This window comes from Bacillus rossius, chromosome 2, assembly GCF_032445375.1.
Source record: "Bacillus rossius redtenbacheri isolate Brsri chromosome 2, Brsri_v3, whole genome shotgun sequence".
Taxonomy (NCBI): Eukaryota; Metazoa; Arthropoda; class Insecta; order Phasmatodea; family Bacillidae; genus Bacillus; species Bacillus rossius.
In genome coordinates this window covers 75,611,394-75,624,367 of record NC_086331.1, presented here as the reverse complement: position 1 = coordinate 75,624,367, position 12,974 = coordinate 75,611,394, and the positions used below count along the sequence as shown (strand labels likewise).

At 35.3% G+C, this 12,974-nt stretch overlaps 1 protein-coding gene across 2 annotated transcripts in view; it reads left to right on the top strand.

The window, feature by feature from the left end:
• The window catches only part of LOC134529380 (glycine receptor subunit alpha-2), a 314,756-nt gene that overhangs the window by 238,526 nt on the left and 63,256 nt on the right, over nucleotides 1-12,974 (top strand). For both annotated transcript variants that reach the window (XM_063363379.1, XM_063363377.1), the window contains exons 8-9: nucleotides 1,734-1,868; nucleotides 2,704-2,804. In XM_063363379.1, coding sequence (XP_063219449.1) covers nucleotides 1,734-1,868; nucleotides 2,704-2,804 — 236 coding nt within the window. The remainder of the gene's footprint in view (nucleotides 1-1,733; nucleotides 1,869-2,703; nucleotides 2,805-12,974) is intronic.

Genomic DNA, 12,974 nt, shown 5'->3' with positions numbered 1-12,974 from the left:
ATTTTTATATTAATCTTTCCAAAATTGATATGAATAGAATACTTTACACCCTTATGCTCATTAAAATCCAAAAACTTAATCTCCAAATATATACAAATGTAAAAAAAAAACATGAAACACCGGCACCTTTATTTAAATAGCAGGTTACAACAATAAGGTTTTTTTTAAATTATAAATCAGTGAATACGTAGACATTTTCAGGCTTGATGAAACTAAGTGAGAATTTTTTACAGCTACATTTTTGTTTGTTTGCCAGTTGTAGAGTTAAAAACATATTTGGCTTTAATAAGTTGTTAGTTTATAAGTAGCAGAGTTTGCAACACACTAATGGACACATACGACTGCCGGGAAGAATGTATTTACAATGCTATAAATGTTGGTTGTAGAAAAACCAGACAAGAAATAAGTTATTTAAGTATCTTTCAAAATAAAATTTTAATCAAAATAATTATGTATTTGTAAAATCGAAATGTTATATGTGTTATGTATTTAACAAATCATCTCATAGCAACAGTTATTTCTCGTGAAGTAAAAAACCAACGATCATAAAAACCAAAACAAACGTGCCCACAGAATATAAATTCTGCACTTTCACAAAAAATTATTTAGGAAACCAGTGGCCAAGAAAGAGATTGTAATATTACAACAAAAAAATTGTAAATTTATACATCACACAGCTATTGCATTTTAGCATATATGGAATATGTTTTTAGATATAATACTGATTAATTCTTACGAAAGTTGGAGTATAATTTTTTTTTTTTAAATTGATGTTTCCTTCAGGCATAATATTTACACTATAAAGATTATCCAATATTCAACAATTTTATTTGCTTTGTTGTATCATACTTATTATGTGCGCAGTTGAAACTGGAAAGCTATTTAAGGAACGTTTTACAAATAACATTAACTATTGGAGGTACTGGGACAACACAAGCATAAATGTTTGGGTAAGTATCCGAACCTAGTATTACTGCGAACACTATTTTTTAGTCATACAGTTGTTTTCATGCAAATGTACCAATTTACAAATATCTGTAATTTGACATGAGTATTTCTGTTTCATTAAAATAATACAGTGTATAAATAAAAATTTTCACAATACTTTAAATTTCACGAACTATCTCGGTAAATTAAGTTAGAAATTCGGAACAATTTTACTGAAGCCATCAGGTTGTACATAACAACGTAAAGATCGTCTTTTAATGGTTTATTAGAAGCGGATAAATTGGGAAATTGTGATAAAAAATAACTTAAATATTAAAATAGTGAAATTATAATCCAAATTTGAAAAATAGCTTCTTCGTTCACACAGACGTCATCTAAAGTATCTATGTAAACAATTTCAAGGCTCTAGGCATTTCCAACTTCACGCTACATGTAAGACAGACATGCACGCAGGCAGACACAACCCTCTCTTTTATTTTTATAAATTGGCCTGGATATATTTGGGAATTATGCAAGGAAATCAAAGCCGTTCTAAATTAGGGGCCAATATATCACTTGTTCAGGGGATGCTACAACTAGAAGAAGATAGTGTATATGTATCTGATATTGAAAGGAAATAAATTCTTTAATTGAAATGTCCTTTTGGTAGTTGTAATTTAACGTTTCGTTCTCACATTCTTACGACATAAAACCACATAAAATCTTTGATTAAAATGGCGAAAACAATAGGTATTATAAAACATCTTTTTTATGTAACATACTTAATGTATATGTTTTCTTTATAGTGTCCCACACTACGGATGACATGATTTTCCAGTGGGATCCTGATGTTCCTCTTGTAGTAGACGAAAACATAGAGCTCCCACAGTTGCAACTTGTGAAAAACTCAACTGCTGACTGCACGCAAGTGTACTCTACAGGTAATTTATCAACACAGATTAGGCTACAGTTGATTTTTAAACAATTTCTACTTAAGTTTTAGTGATAAACTAAAACAAAATAACAATTTTCAAATTGTTTCACCTGAAAGTACTTAAGATAATTGATTTTTAAAACAGTCTTAATGCAGTACTATTGAAAGGAATTTGTGGTATCTCATGGTGTATTTCGCGAAATATATTGTTTTTAAAACATCTTTTCTTATTAGAGTGCTCCACAGCTAATATTAAAAATATAAGAACTAGTATTAAATGTATTTAATGTATTAAATGAATAGATATTCCGAAAGAATATATTTAATATGCTAACATATATATTAAATTCTAAAACTGGACATCAAGAAATGACTTCGAAAGATAAAATATGTGATGAAGTAGAGAAATAATTCATCGGTTTTCATAAATTGTAAGTTCATACATTCCTAAACTATAAATGATTTAATTATTTCAGGAAATTCTAGCGCTGCAAATGGTTGGTAACAGATTTTTATCTACATTTTTTTCCCAGTAACAGTAGGGGCTTAATGCTTACTTTCCTGTCCATAAAATATTTATTAGTAACTTATTCATAAAATTTTAAGACGCATAACAGTTATAATTTTTATATCTAACCAAATAAATATTTAATTTTCCAATGAATAAAAGTGATTATAGGTCATATTTCTGTATTTTGTGTTGTATGTGTTTGTGTGCGTTTGTGTATGTTTTTATCACTTTGTATGTTAATGTGTACAGTGGTATACAATCATTGGAATTTATTTTTTCTTAATAAATTTTTTTACTTGATTCATCACACAAAATATAAATTCTTTTCCAGGTAACTTCACATGCCTTGAGGTCGTATTTGTACTGAAACGTCGCCTTGGGTATTATCTCTTTCACACCTATATACCTACGTGCTTGATAGTAATAATGTCAGTAAGTATTGCTTATAAATTTTAAAATATATTGATTTAAATATAGAGTGAACATGTTATGGTTTCAAATAATATGTTAGGAATGTATTAAGTGGTATAAAAAGTGCCTAACTTGAATGGAGATTTCTAAGAATGTTTCGAAAATTGATTAACCTCCATGCATTTTAATTCAAGGTTAGTTAACCTGCCATTTTTAGTAAAAGTTTTTAAAGTTGTGTATGTATCCATAATAATAAGGTATTCAATTTCGTTCAGGATAAAAATTATAATAGTTTGAAGAGCTTAATGTCTGTGTATGTAACCAAATGTGAAGACATGTGTAACGGTGTGTAGCCAAATGTATAGCAAGAGGTTTAGCCATGTGTAGCCAAATGTGTAGTCAAAAGCCTATATGTGTAGTCATGTGTAGCCAAATGTGTAGCTAATTGGAATCGTGTGAAGCCGGTCGGAGAAATTTGGAGCCATAATGTGTCTAATTGTGTGTTGATATTTGGTAAATGTGGGTCTAATTGCATGTAGATGATCGGTAATGTGCGCCGAAATGTATGTCGAGATTTCTGAATGTGCATCGATTTTGGTGAAATTGTTCATGTGTGTTTAGATGTTCGTAAATGTGCGTCAAATTGTGGGTTGGTTATTGTGTATGTGAGTTGACAATGGTGGATGTGTGTTGAATTGTCTAACGATAATGTTGGATGTGCACTGAATTGGTGCTGATAATGGATATTGTGTTTCGAATTGTTCTTCTTTGCGTCTTAAGATGTTCGTCGATAATCGTTTATGTACGACGGCAGTTGCAAAGATGTTCGTCAATGTGCGATGATGTGTGTGAGGATGTTTGTCAATGTATGGTAATGCATGTGAAGAGAGGTAGGATCTGGTAGTGGTTGTCCGTCGAATGGTTTGTTTATGATGACAGATGTATGTTGAGAATGACTGTTCTTGGTCTCTTGGTTCTGAGACTCTTGGTCTAAATGCTTGTAGTTGGTAATATTGTGGTTGTATGGCTCACCTTATATGGACCAAAAGGATGCTTATTTTGTAAATTATTATAAAGATAATTAGTATGCTCCAGGAAATGATATGGTAAGGTATGATGAAATTTATATTTGTGCTCTATCTTAAAGTATAACCCGGGACATATACTTTTATGGAATCCTGTTAACTTTAATAAATGCACTTTAATTACTTTTAAAGCTTTAATTAATTATTTATACTGATTAAAGGTCGAACTAAGGACCACAATTCAATAAATAACTAAATCAATTGAAATATTTTTTTTTAATTTAGCCAAATATTTGGGTTTAATTAAAAAAAATGTTTAAGATGCTGGCTAAAATGGTAGACAAAATGATGACCGGTGTGGTGTCTGGCCATCTGGGGATTGACACTAGTACGTTTCAGCGGGTAACAAGTTAAGTGGGATGACGATCGACACTAGCACATTCAACCAGACGAAAAGATAATTTCATATGCAGCCAATATGACCTCCATGAAGTTACATTTGCCTCCCGCCGTATATTATATGCCGTAATATACATCTTGATCGTAGTGGGAGTCTCATTCTGCTGGTAGGTAAAGATTCCTGGTGATTGATACTGAGTGAAATGTTTTTTAACCCTTTCCTGCCTAGAAATGTAAAAAAATTGAATTTTGTAATTTTTATTTCATTTTTATATTTAAGTAGGCATAAAATGAGGCCATAATGTTTTCCAATTTTTTTTATTTATATTTAATATATTTTTTAATGATGGGAATTTTAAGTCCTGGCAGGCATTTATCATATGTCCAGCTCAAAAAACAAAAAAAAGGGCGCTCCAGACTGGTGCAGTGCTGCCGTTTTAGTGCTACAACCTCTTGGCTGTCAATCGAACTTCTTCGACAACTGGCAGAGCGGAGCTATACAGGGACCCAGAGGTCCCGACAGGCAGCATGTGGTTTCAAACATGCACACACTATTTCTATGGGGCTTCAAATATTGTGGGACTCACAAGTACCGCCAGGCAGGAAAGGGTTTTAAATGAATACACTAAAATTTCAACACAGAATCACATATGATTTTGACTTAAGTTGTATATAATTAAAAATTAAATTTATTTAAAGTTGATATTTATTTGTTAAATTTTGTATTAAATTTTATTCTTAGGGTTTGAAACGAGGTCTCTGAACCCGATGAAGTAAGCACTTCCATATTATATATGTTTTAAGGTTTCGTTAAAATAATTTTATTTTAAATTAAAATTTAATAAAAACAAATATGGCGGCTTGGTCAAATGTCAAGGTCCTCAATCTAGCAGCTTGTAATTTTTAGTCAGTTTGAGAAATTTAAGTAGTTATGGAAAAGTCAGGCCACTTGTGACATTTTTAAGCCACCGACTTTGGAAGAAATTAACAATGTTCTCTCAAAATGGGAAATAAATCGTAGGAAATAATAAATATGATAGTATTCTGAAATATTTTGAGAATTTTTTAAATTGAAAAAGGTGAAATTGGAACACCGAAATCGAAGATGACCTGCCACCTGCACGCCACCCACCCCACTTTATCTTATGTCCCATAAACACACAAACAATTCCGTTCTTTAAATTATCAATGCAATGAGGAATTATGAATTAATACAATTCTTTGGACATGGTTAATTGAATTTTTTCGATGTTAATCATAGAAAAATCTTCAATTTTGCAAAATAAAAATATACAAAATCAAAACATAAATCAACAGGAACAAGCGTAAATCAGCTGATTTAAAACTTTAAACATCGGACAGCACAGAAATTTCCGTAGAAGGAATTAACTCATAAAAACATAACAGCACAGAAGAAAACAATGGGGTTGCAATGACGAGACAGTTTCAAGAAGAACAGTGAATGCAGACAAACAACAAACTTAGACATTGCAGAAAACAGACAAACATAAAGATTAAATTAAACAGGTATTATGGACAGCAAAACTATGACACACAGACGAACACAGTCGGCTTCCTATGAGCAAATAGTTGCGACATTTTGGTAACTGGAATCTATTCCCATCATCAAGCACAAACTGACTGATATCAGAAAATGGAAAACGGGGGATTATATGTGTGTTCAACCACCTCTATAGGCACAGCCAATAGCAGGCGGGTGCTCCTCTGATTAACCTTTCACCTAAAGGCTGATATTATTCGATGGTGGCTTGATGGGATGGTTGTTGGTTTGAAAGTTTGTTTTGTAGTAAAATAAATTCTTTTTTAATTAATTGTTTCCATATATTTTTTAAAAATTAGTATTGTGTTGAATAAAAATTTGGCAATTCCTAAAAATAAAAGCTAATTCCTCTAGATACATTTTTATTGGGTGTTCTTCATATATGAGTGGCACAGCATTGTCCCAGAGTTGTTATGGTTGTTGTTTCAGGCATGTTTGCAAGTCTAGAGTTTTGTGTTACACCCTTCGTCATGATGTTTTAGAGCCCTTAAATGTGTGGTGAAAATGCTCTACAAGTTTCTCTAAAGTAAATGCAACTACATTTAGGGGGGATTTTATAAACACAGTACGGCCATTGGAACTAAAATATGGATGGTTTTACTCCCGTGATCATGCTTTAGGTAGTGGAATTTGATTTGAAAACTGTTCTTAGTCTATGTTTGCTCCTCAATCTTATTCAAGAGGCCACGAACATAAGAAATAAATCATGTGCCACTTGGTTTTTCTGTAATTTTACTAGCGTGATTTGCGATTTGTTGGTTGTCATGTGCGGTTTTATGATGCCAGGTGGGTAGCCGTTTGATATAAGTTTATCCTAAGAGTAATTTTGGTAATCAGCTACTGATTTCTTGCTGGAACAAATTTTTTCAGCTTGTTTCATTAAAGCGTGTGATAAGTGCCTGTTTTGGTGCTTTTCGGAAGATATCTGTTGGTTTAATATACATTTTAGAGATATTTTGCAGGTCTTTTTAAGGAGAAAAGTACATATAGGAAAGAAAGATTCTCTCCGGTTTCCATTTAATATGTTAACTGAATAGATGGCCTAAGTGAATTAAGGAAATTAGTAAACTCTTCTAGCTTTTCGGTGCCATGTTGTTAGACAAGAGAAGTGTCGTCAACATAACGATGCCATATTTTTTGTAGAATGTTGTTCATGTTCAGTACTCCTTGCTTGAAAATCTCCATTAAATTTTTGGCAATAGAGGGAGAAATTGATGAACTCATTGCAAATTCCGACTGTCTTCTTGTACAATTCGTATTTGAACTGGAAAAAGGCTGTATTATAACAGAGAGTGATAAGTTCCACGAGTGATGGAATAGGTTTTTCTGTTCTTTCTTTCAAGGTTCTGTCATTTTGATATTTGGTTTTCACAACATTAAGTGTACATGGTACAGGCACATTGGTGACTGGACTTAGAACACCAAAGTTCACGAGTATATCGGCAGTGCTATTTTTAATGTCTTGGTTATGGAGATGAAGTGAACTTAATCTATAACGAAGATAGGTGACTGGCGTGTGAGTGGTTCCATAATTTTTAGCAGAAATTTAGAAAATTTTTGTAATGGAGAATAACAAGATCTGATTATAGTTCGCAAAGGCAGGCCTGGTTTGTGGATTTATGGGAGGCCATAATTTGTGAAGTGGCTTACTGCTGTGTAGTATTATGGAACCCCTGATTTTGTCTGGTATGTGGCTCTAGTGATTTTTCAGGGTATGGTATATTTTGCATTCAATGCTGGAAGTTAGATCTTTGTTTTGATGCACATATTTGTCTGAAGATTTTAGATTGGTGCCTTAATCACCATAGTCACTTTGGTCTAGTATGACTGTGGCCCGGCCCTTGTCAGCACGAAGGATGACGATGTCAGAACATTGTTAGATGGCTTTGAGGTCGTCAGAGGAAAAATTTGGTTTTTTTTTTCACCTGTATGATGTAATTATTTTGGTTGGAATGGTCTACCGAAACAACTTCTGTACGATTGCTGGTAGTTTGAATATGGAATTTTCTATAAAATAAGCTATTTTTAAACAGAACTTCTATGAAGAGCAATATTGAAATCAAGCCCTTTTTCTAAATCATGGTTGTGACATTTATAAAGAAATTTTATAGATACATTTATGACTGTATTTTTTAAAAATTTTGGCATCAGAAGTGCAGTTAATACTTTCGAACCAAGAAGTATGGTTAGTTGTTGGTTTGCTTTGAATTTCAATGATTTCTTCATCGCTAGATTTGAGATGGATTGGTAAATACTATTGAAGTCTTTGATGCTGAGTACTGACTGGAGTAGCAGAATGATTTAAGATATTTCATTAGTAAGCTTTGTACTATGGCAATGGCAAAAATCTATTCTTTCATTTTACAAGTTCAGACTTGTTCTCTGTCATTTTACAGGTTTGATTGCTGTTAACAGGACAATTTACAGTTAGTACATTGGACGTCACACCGTTCTGCAAAATTTTAAAAGTCAAGTAATTATAACACAGAAATTATTATTTTTTTAATTTTAGAATTGAAAGATGTATACTGGGTCCATACTGGGCATCGATACGTTATTTAAACGATTTATGCCATGGGGCCTTTTGATTTACAACTTTTTCAACATAAGTCATTGACATTTTACACTGTATGTCATGGAAAAACTTCAATAATTCAAAATAAATAATAAATTTGAAAACATAAACTAACAGAGAACGAGACTTAATCAACTGATGTCAAACTTTAAATATCAGAGAGCACAGTTTTAATTAAACGAGCTGAAATAAATGTTCCGACAAAAATAATTTGTTGATGACAAAGATTACTTAAAGTATCAACTTATATCAAACGGCGGACCACCTAGCATCATAAAACAACTCAACATATTTAACAAATCGCAAATCACTCTGAGAAAAACCAAGTGGCACATGGGTTAATTCATATGTTCGTGACCACTTGAAAACAATTATGATACATACACAGACTAAGAAAAGTTTTCAAGTCATAATCCACTACTAAATCATGTTATAAAGAGTAAAACCAACCACAAATTACTATGTCAGTACTGTGTTTATAAGATCCCCTGTGAATGTGGATGCATGTACATTGGAAAAACTGGCATAGCCCTGTCAACAAACATTCAAGAGAACGAAAAACACATAAAAATAGGTGTATTTGGTAGGTACCTATGGGGGCACCGGCTGATAGCTGGGGATTGGTATTGTTCGACCACTATCTTGGATTACGTCACTTACGCTGGCCATCTCGTATTACGTCACTTCCGGCGGCCATAAAATTCAAATTCTATAATTTTAACAGAAAATTTCCGAAAAAATTAAAAACAAATGCTTACTTCAATTGTTTATTTACTTAATTGATTTCGGTCCTCGGTACGACTCCCGGCGAGAAGAAACATATATTTCATTAATAAAGAATAATACTAAATAAATATTAAAATATTTTTACGTCACATCCGCCATCTCGAATTTTGACCTAACTGCTACAATTATCGTTACGTCCGGCATTTTGAAAATCTGTTTCTTTAATCAGATATTAATGGGAACAATTTTAAGATTTATAACAATTAATTAATCAAATTTCAATAAATTATAAAAAACTTATGTTCTTGGTTTGAACCCGGTGTGGGCAAAAAAAAAATGGCATCGGATCCTTCCTCCACTGAAGCCACCGACAGACTGACCTCCCACCACTAATGCCAAGGTATACATATCGCCAGCTAGTATGATGTCACGTCAGCCATCTTGTTTTCGTCTGCAGGAGGTTACTATCTTGTTTTCGTCTGCTAGAGTGCACTGCCTCCATGTTAGTTTAAGTTGTACCCACTAGAGCGCAGTAACTATTTATTATTACCGTGGCACACGCCACTGGAAATTTGAACACCATCTTGGAAATCCATAATTATTTATCTATATATTCGGGAAAATTTCCAAAAATCATCAAAAAAATCTGATTTAATATACTGATTGTTGGATGGTTTATTGTTTTTGGTTTGATAATTGATTAATTAAAAAATAATAATTTTACATAAAATAATTTAAATAAATATGGTGAAAGGTCCTAAAAGCAGATTAGTTTCCTGGCCAACCGGCCTACAGTAAGCCGTTATGACCACTATCTTAGAAAATTCGTAATTAATTAGCTATAAATTCGGGGAAAAACACTTTTTTACAAATATAATTTATTACATAATTTATATTTTACTACAGGAACACTTGTGGAAGTTAGCAATCTTATAAAAAGTTAGTCCTGCGTCGGCTTTAACTGACTAATTCATAGATCCAATCGGTTTACTGAAGACAGAGACCGCCCAGATCCTTTGCCTACATAATCCTTTGCTTCCCGACAGAGTTTCTCGATACTATGTTTTAGACACGAATGTCAAAGAGATTGCTCCCCTTTTTATTTGTTAACCCAGCCCTCTTAGCCAGAGTGTCCCTGCCGGCCTGGGGCCCCCACGGGCGTGGGTACGGATACGCCGTATACGCGTATAGGAGAGGTGTTAGAGATCAAGCTATGTCCAGAGGCTGAGGCTACCCATCCCATTATAGACACCACCGTCACCCCCTGCCTCACTCAGCTAACCAGACAAGTGGCTGCGTCCAAAGCTCTATAGACGTAATTCAGCATTGCAGGCCCCTACCCCGTTCTCCCACATATCACTGGGACCCCTCAATCACCCAGTGAACCCGTGGTCCGGTGGAGGCCTATCCAACCTCTACTAGCTGTCCAGGCTAGCACCGGAGCTGTGTCGTTGCTCACGTCGACTCCGCATCGGGCTAGAGAACACTTGGAGTCTGCTCCAAGCGATCGGAGCCACCAATACCAAGTACGAGGCCTACCCATCAAGAATCCAGAGCCTTAGAGGAAACCTCAACGGGACACCATTCAAACATGATGGATCCTTCCCGTACTACTACCAACTTGGCGTCGACTCGGCAGACCGTTCGCCGGAAGCTAACCAAACCGTCACTGTTTAGAGTTACTCCACTGGATGTCCTCGTCTCCTCGGACTACCCTCTGACCCACCGTAGCTCGGCCCGGCGGATTTACAGCCGATTAAGGCCCGGACGTGCCTGAACTCATCCGGTGGCAATCGCAGAAAGCCCCGGCTAGAATTGGTAACCACAGTGCGTATGCTGGAGGGCCTCGGGGTTTCCTCGGTACCTTCCCCAACCACTGAACCAGGGGAACGTATCACACCTTAGTCGAGTGGTTTACAGATATTTTTAAAGCCCGGGTGCACCAGAACACCGCAGTGCCATACTCGGTCCTTCCATTACCATAGGCCTGATCCATTCACTATGGGGCCCTTTGGGGCCGATGCACCGGGGCTCGGCAGTCGAACCCCCCAGAAAGGTTTCAATCGCATCTGCTTTTGCCCGCATATTCAGCCCATTCACCATTTATGGTCCCATACATGCAATTGAGGATGCAACTGTGTCAGGGTTACGCCCGGCATTGTCCTCTTTAGTTAAGGCGATGCTATGACCAGAGGTTGAGGCTACCCATCTACAATTGCTCGAAATAAACGTTTTTACATAATGAGGAAATTAATTTTATTTTGAGTTACATACAAACTGTAAATTTGTGCTACCAAATTATCACTAAAAATATTTTTATATTGTGGATATCAAACAAGAAACATTTATTAATCAGTCAATTAACATGAATTGAGACATTTAAGAATCATAATCATAGAAGACCAATTTCCTTCTCGAGGTCTAACGAAGCCTTCCTTCTTTTGCGATCGTTAGTGAGCATCCCGCATCTCACATGAAAAACTAATAATATTTAACTTACACAACATGTGGCGACATCTGTTGTTGATAAGCAAAACTATTTGGACACGAGTCTTACAAAATTGAAAATTAACTCTCGTTGATGGATTATTCAAAATCGTATTTAAGTATCAGTTTTTAAATAAAAATCTGAATATGCATCTATAATTAGTTATAGAAGCTAACGAGGATCTGGGTTTGTTGCCTATAGCTGAATTGGAAGAGTGCCGCTGTAGATACTTTTGACCTGAGAAGGTGTTACACATCAGTAATAACAGAGTAAACAGTAAGCCTAAATCTTGCTATCAATTTCTCACACTTCACTCTCTCTTGATAACTTGTGTAACTGGCAGATCTTTTAGTTTCAACAGGCAAAATAACGATTTCGTCTAGATATAAGTACCTCTATGTTTATTTGAGTTTTGATTAATTTCACATAGAATAATAAACTTAATAAATTGATTAACAAATATATAATATTAAATTACTTTAACATTGATTTAAAATTAGATTATCAAAAGAATGGGCCGACCCTAATTAGAAAATTACCATTAATCATTGTACATATTCACAATGGAATCACAAACAATAAACAGGTTAATAATTAACAATCCCATTAAAGTCCCGAAAGAAAAATTTCTGGTGTTCCGATCTTTTCAACGTTGTGATTTAATGTTTTTACAGAAGACATAAAAAATGGAGGACTGGAGCTTTGACGTTCGCTGGCCGAAGTTGAGCTGCTAACGAGCCGCCAGGATGCCTTAGTCGTCCTGATTGAAGTAAGAAGGACTCGAGGGTGGTGTTCTTAGGTCCGCATCCGGCCCTTGGACCTTGTCATACAGGGAGATGGCTTCAAGTGTTAGCCAGGATGCGGAGCTCGCGAACACACGTTTGTAGCGGTCGTTTCCATTATTCAAAAGATAGAACATGTTATGAAGTATTATTGACGAAGCATGTCTACTTCTACGAAGTACGCAGACTGACTAATGACTAATTTCTAAAGTTTTGGGAATCACATCCCTTGCCTAGCTGATTACATCTTTAAATAACGACTGGAGTGAAGTCTTGATGTGCGGCTCACCGACGATACGGTGTGGTCAGTCTGCTGTCACGGCGCGAAGTAAGTTTAGGGCGGCAGCGACTCATAATTAAAAGGCGAAGTCAATCAAAAGAAAGGGGGGAGGCTTCGGCTTCCGGACCGAAAGGTCCCGAAGATTTCCGAGGGGCTTGTCGAGAAATACTGACTTCGATATCTCGAAGTTGGTGGTACTGGCCGATGTCAGCGCGACCTACTGAGGGGTGTCCGAAACAAGGATGGATCGACTCACACGAGGCGACTTTTAAAGCATAGGGCTAATGGAGGGGATTAGTACAGCACTCTGGTGGCTTGGAAATGAACTACGGGACACTGTTTGTTGTGTGAGGCG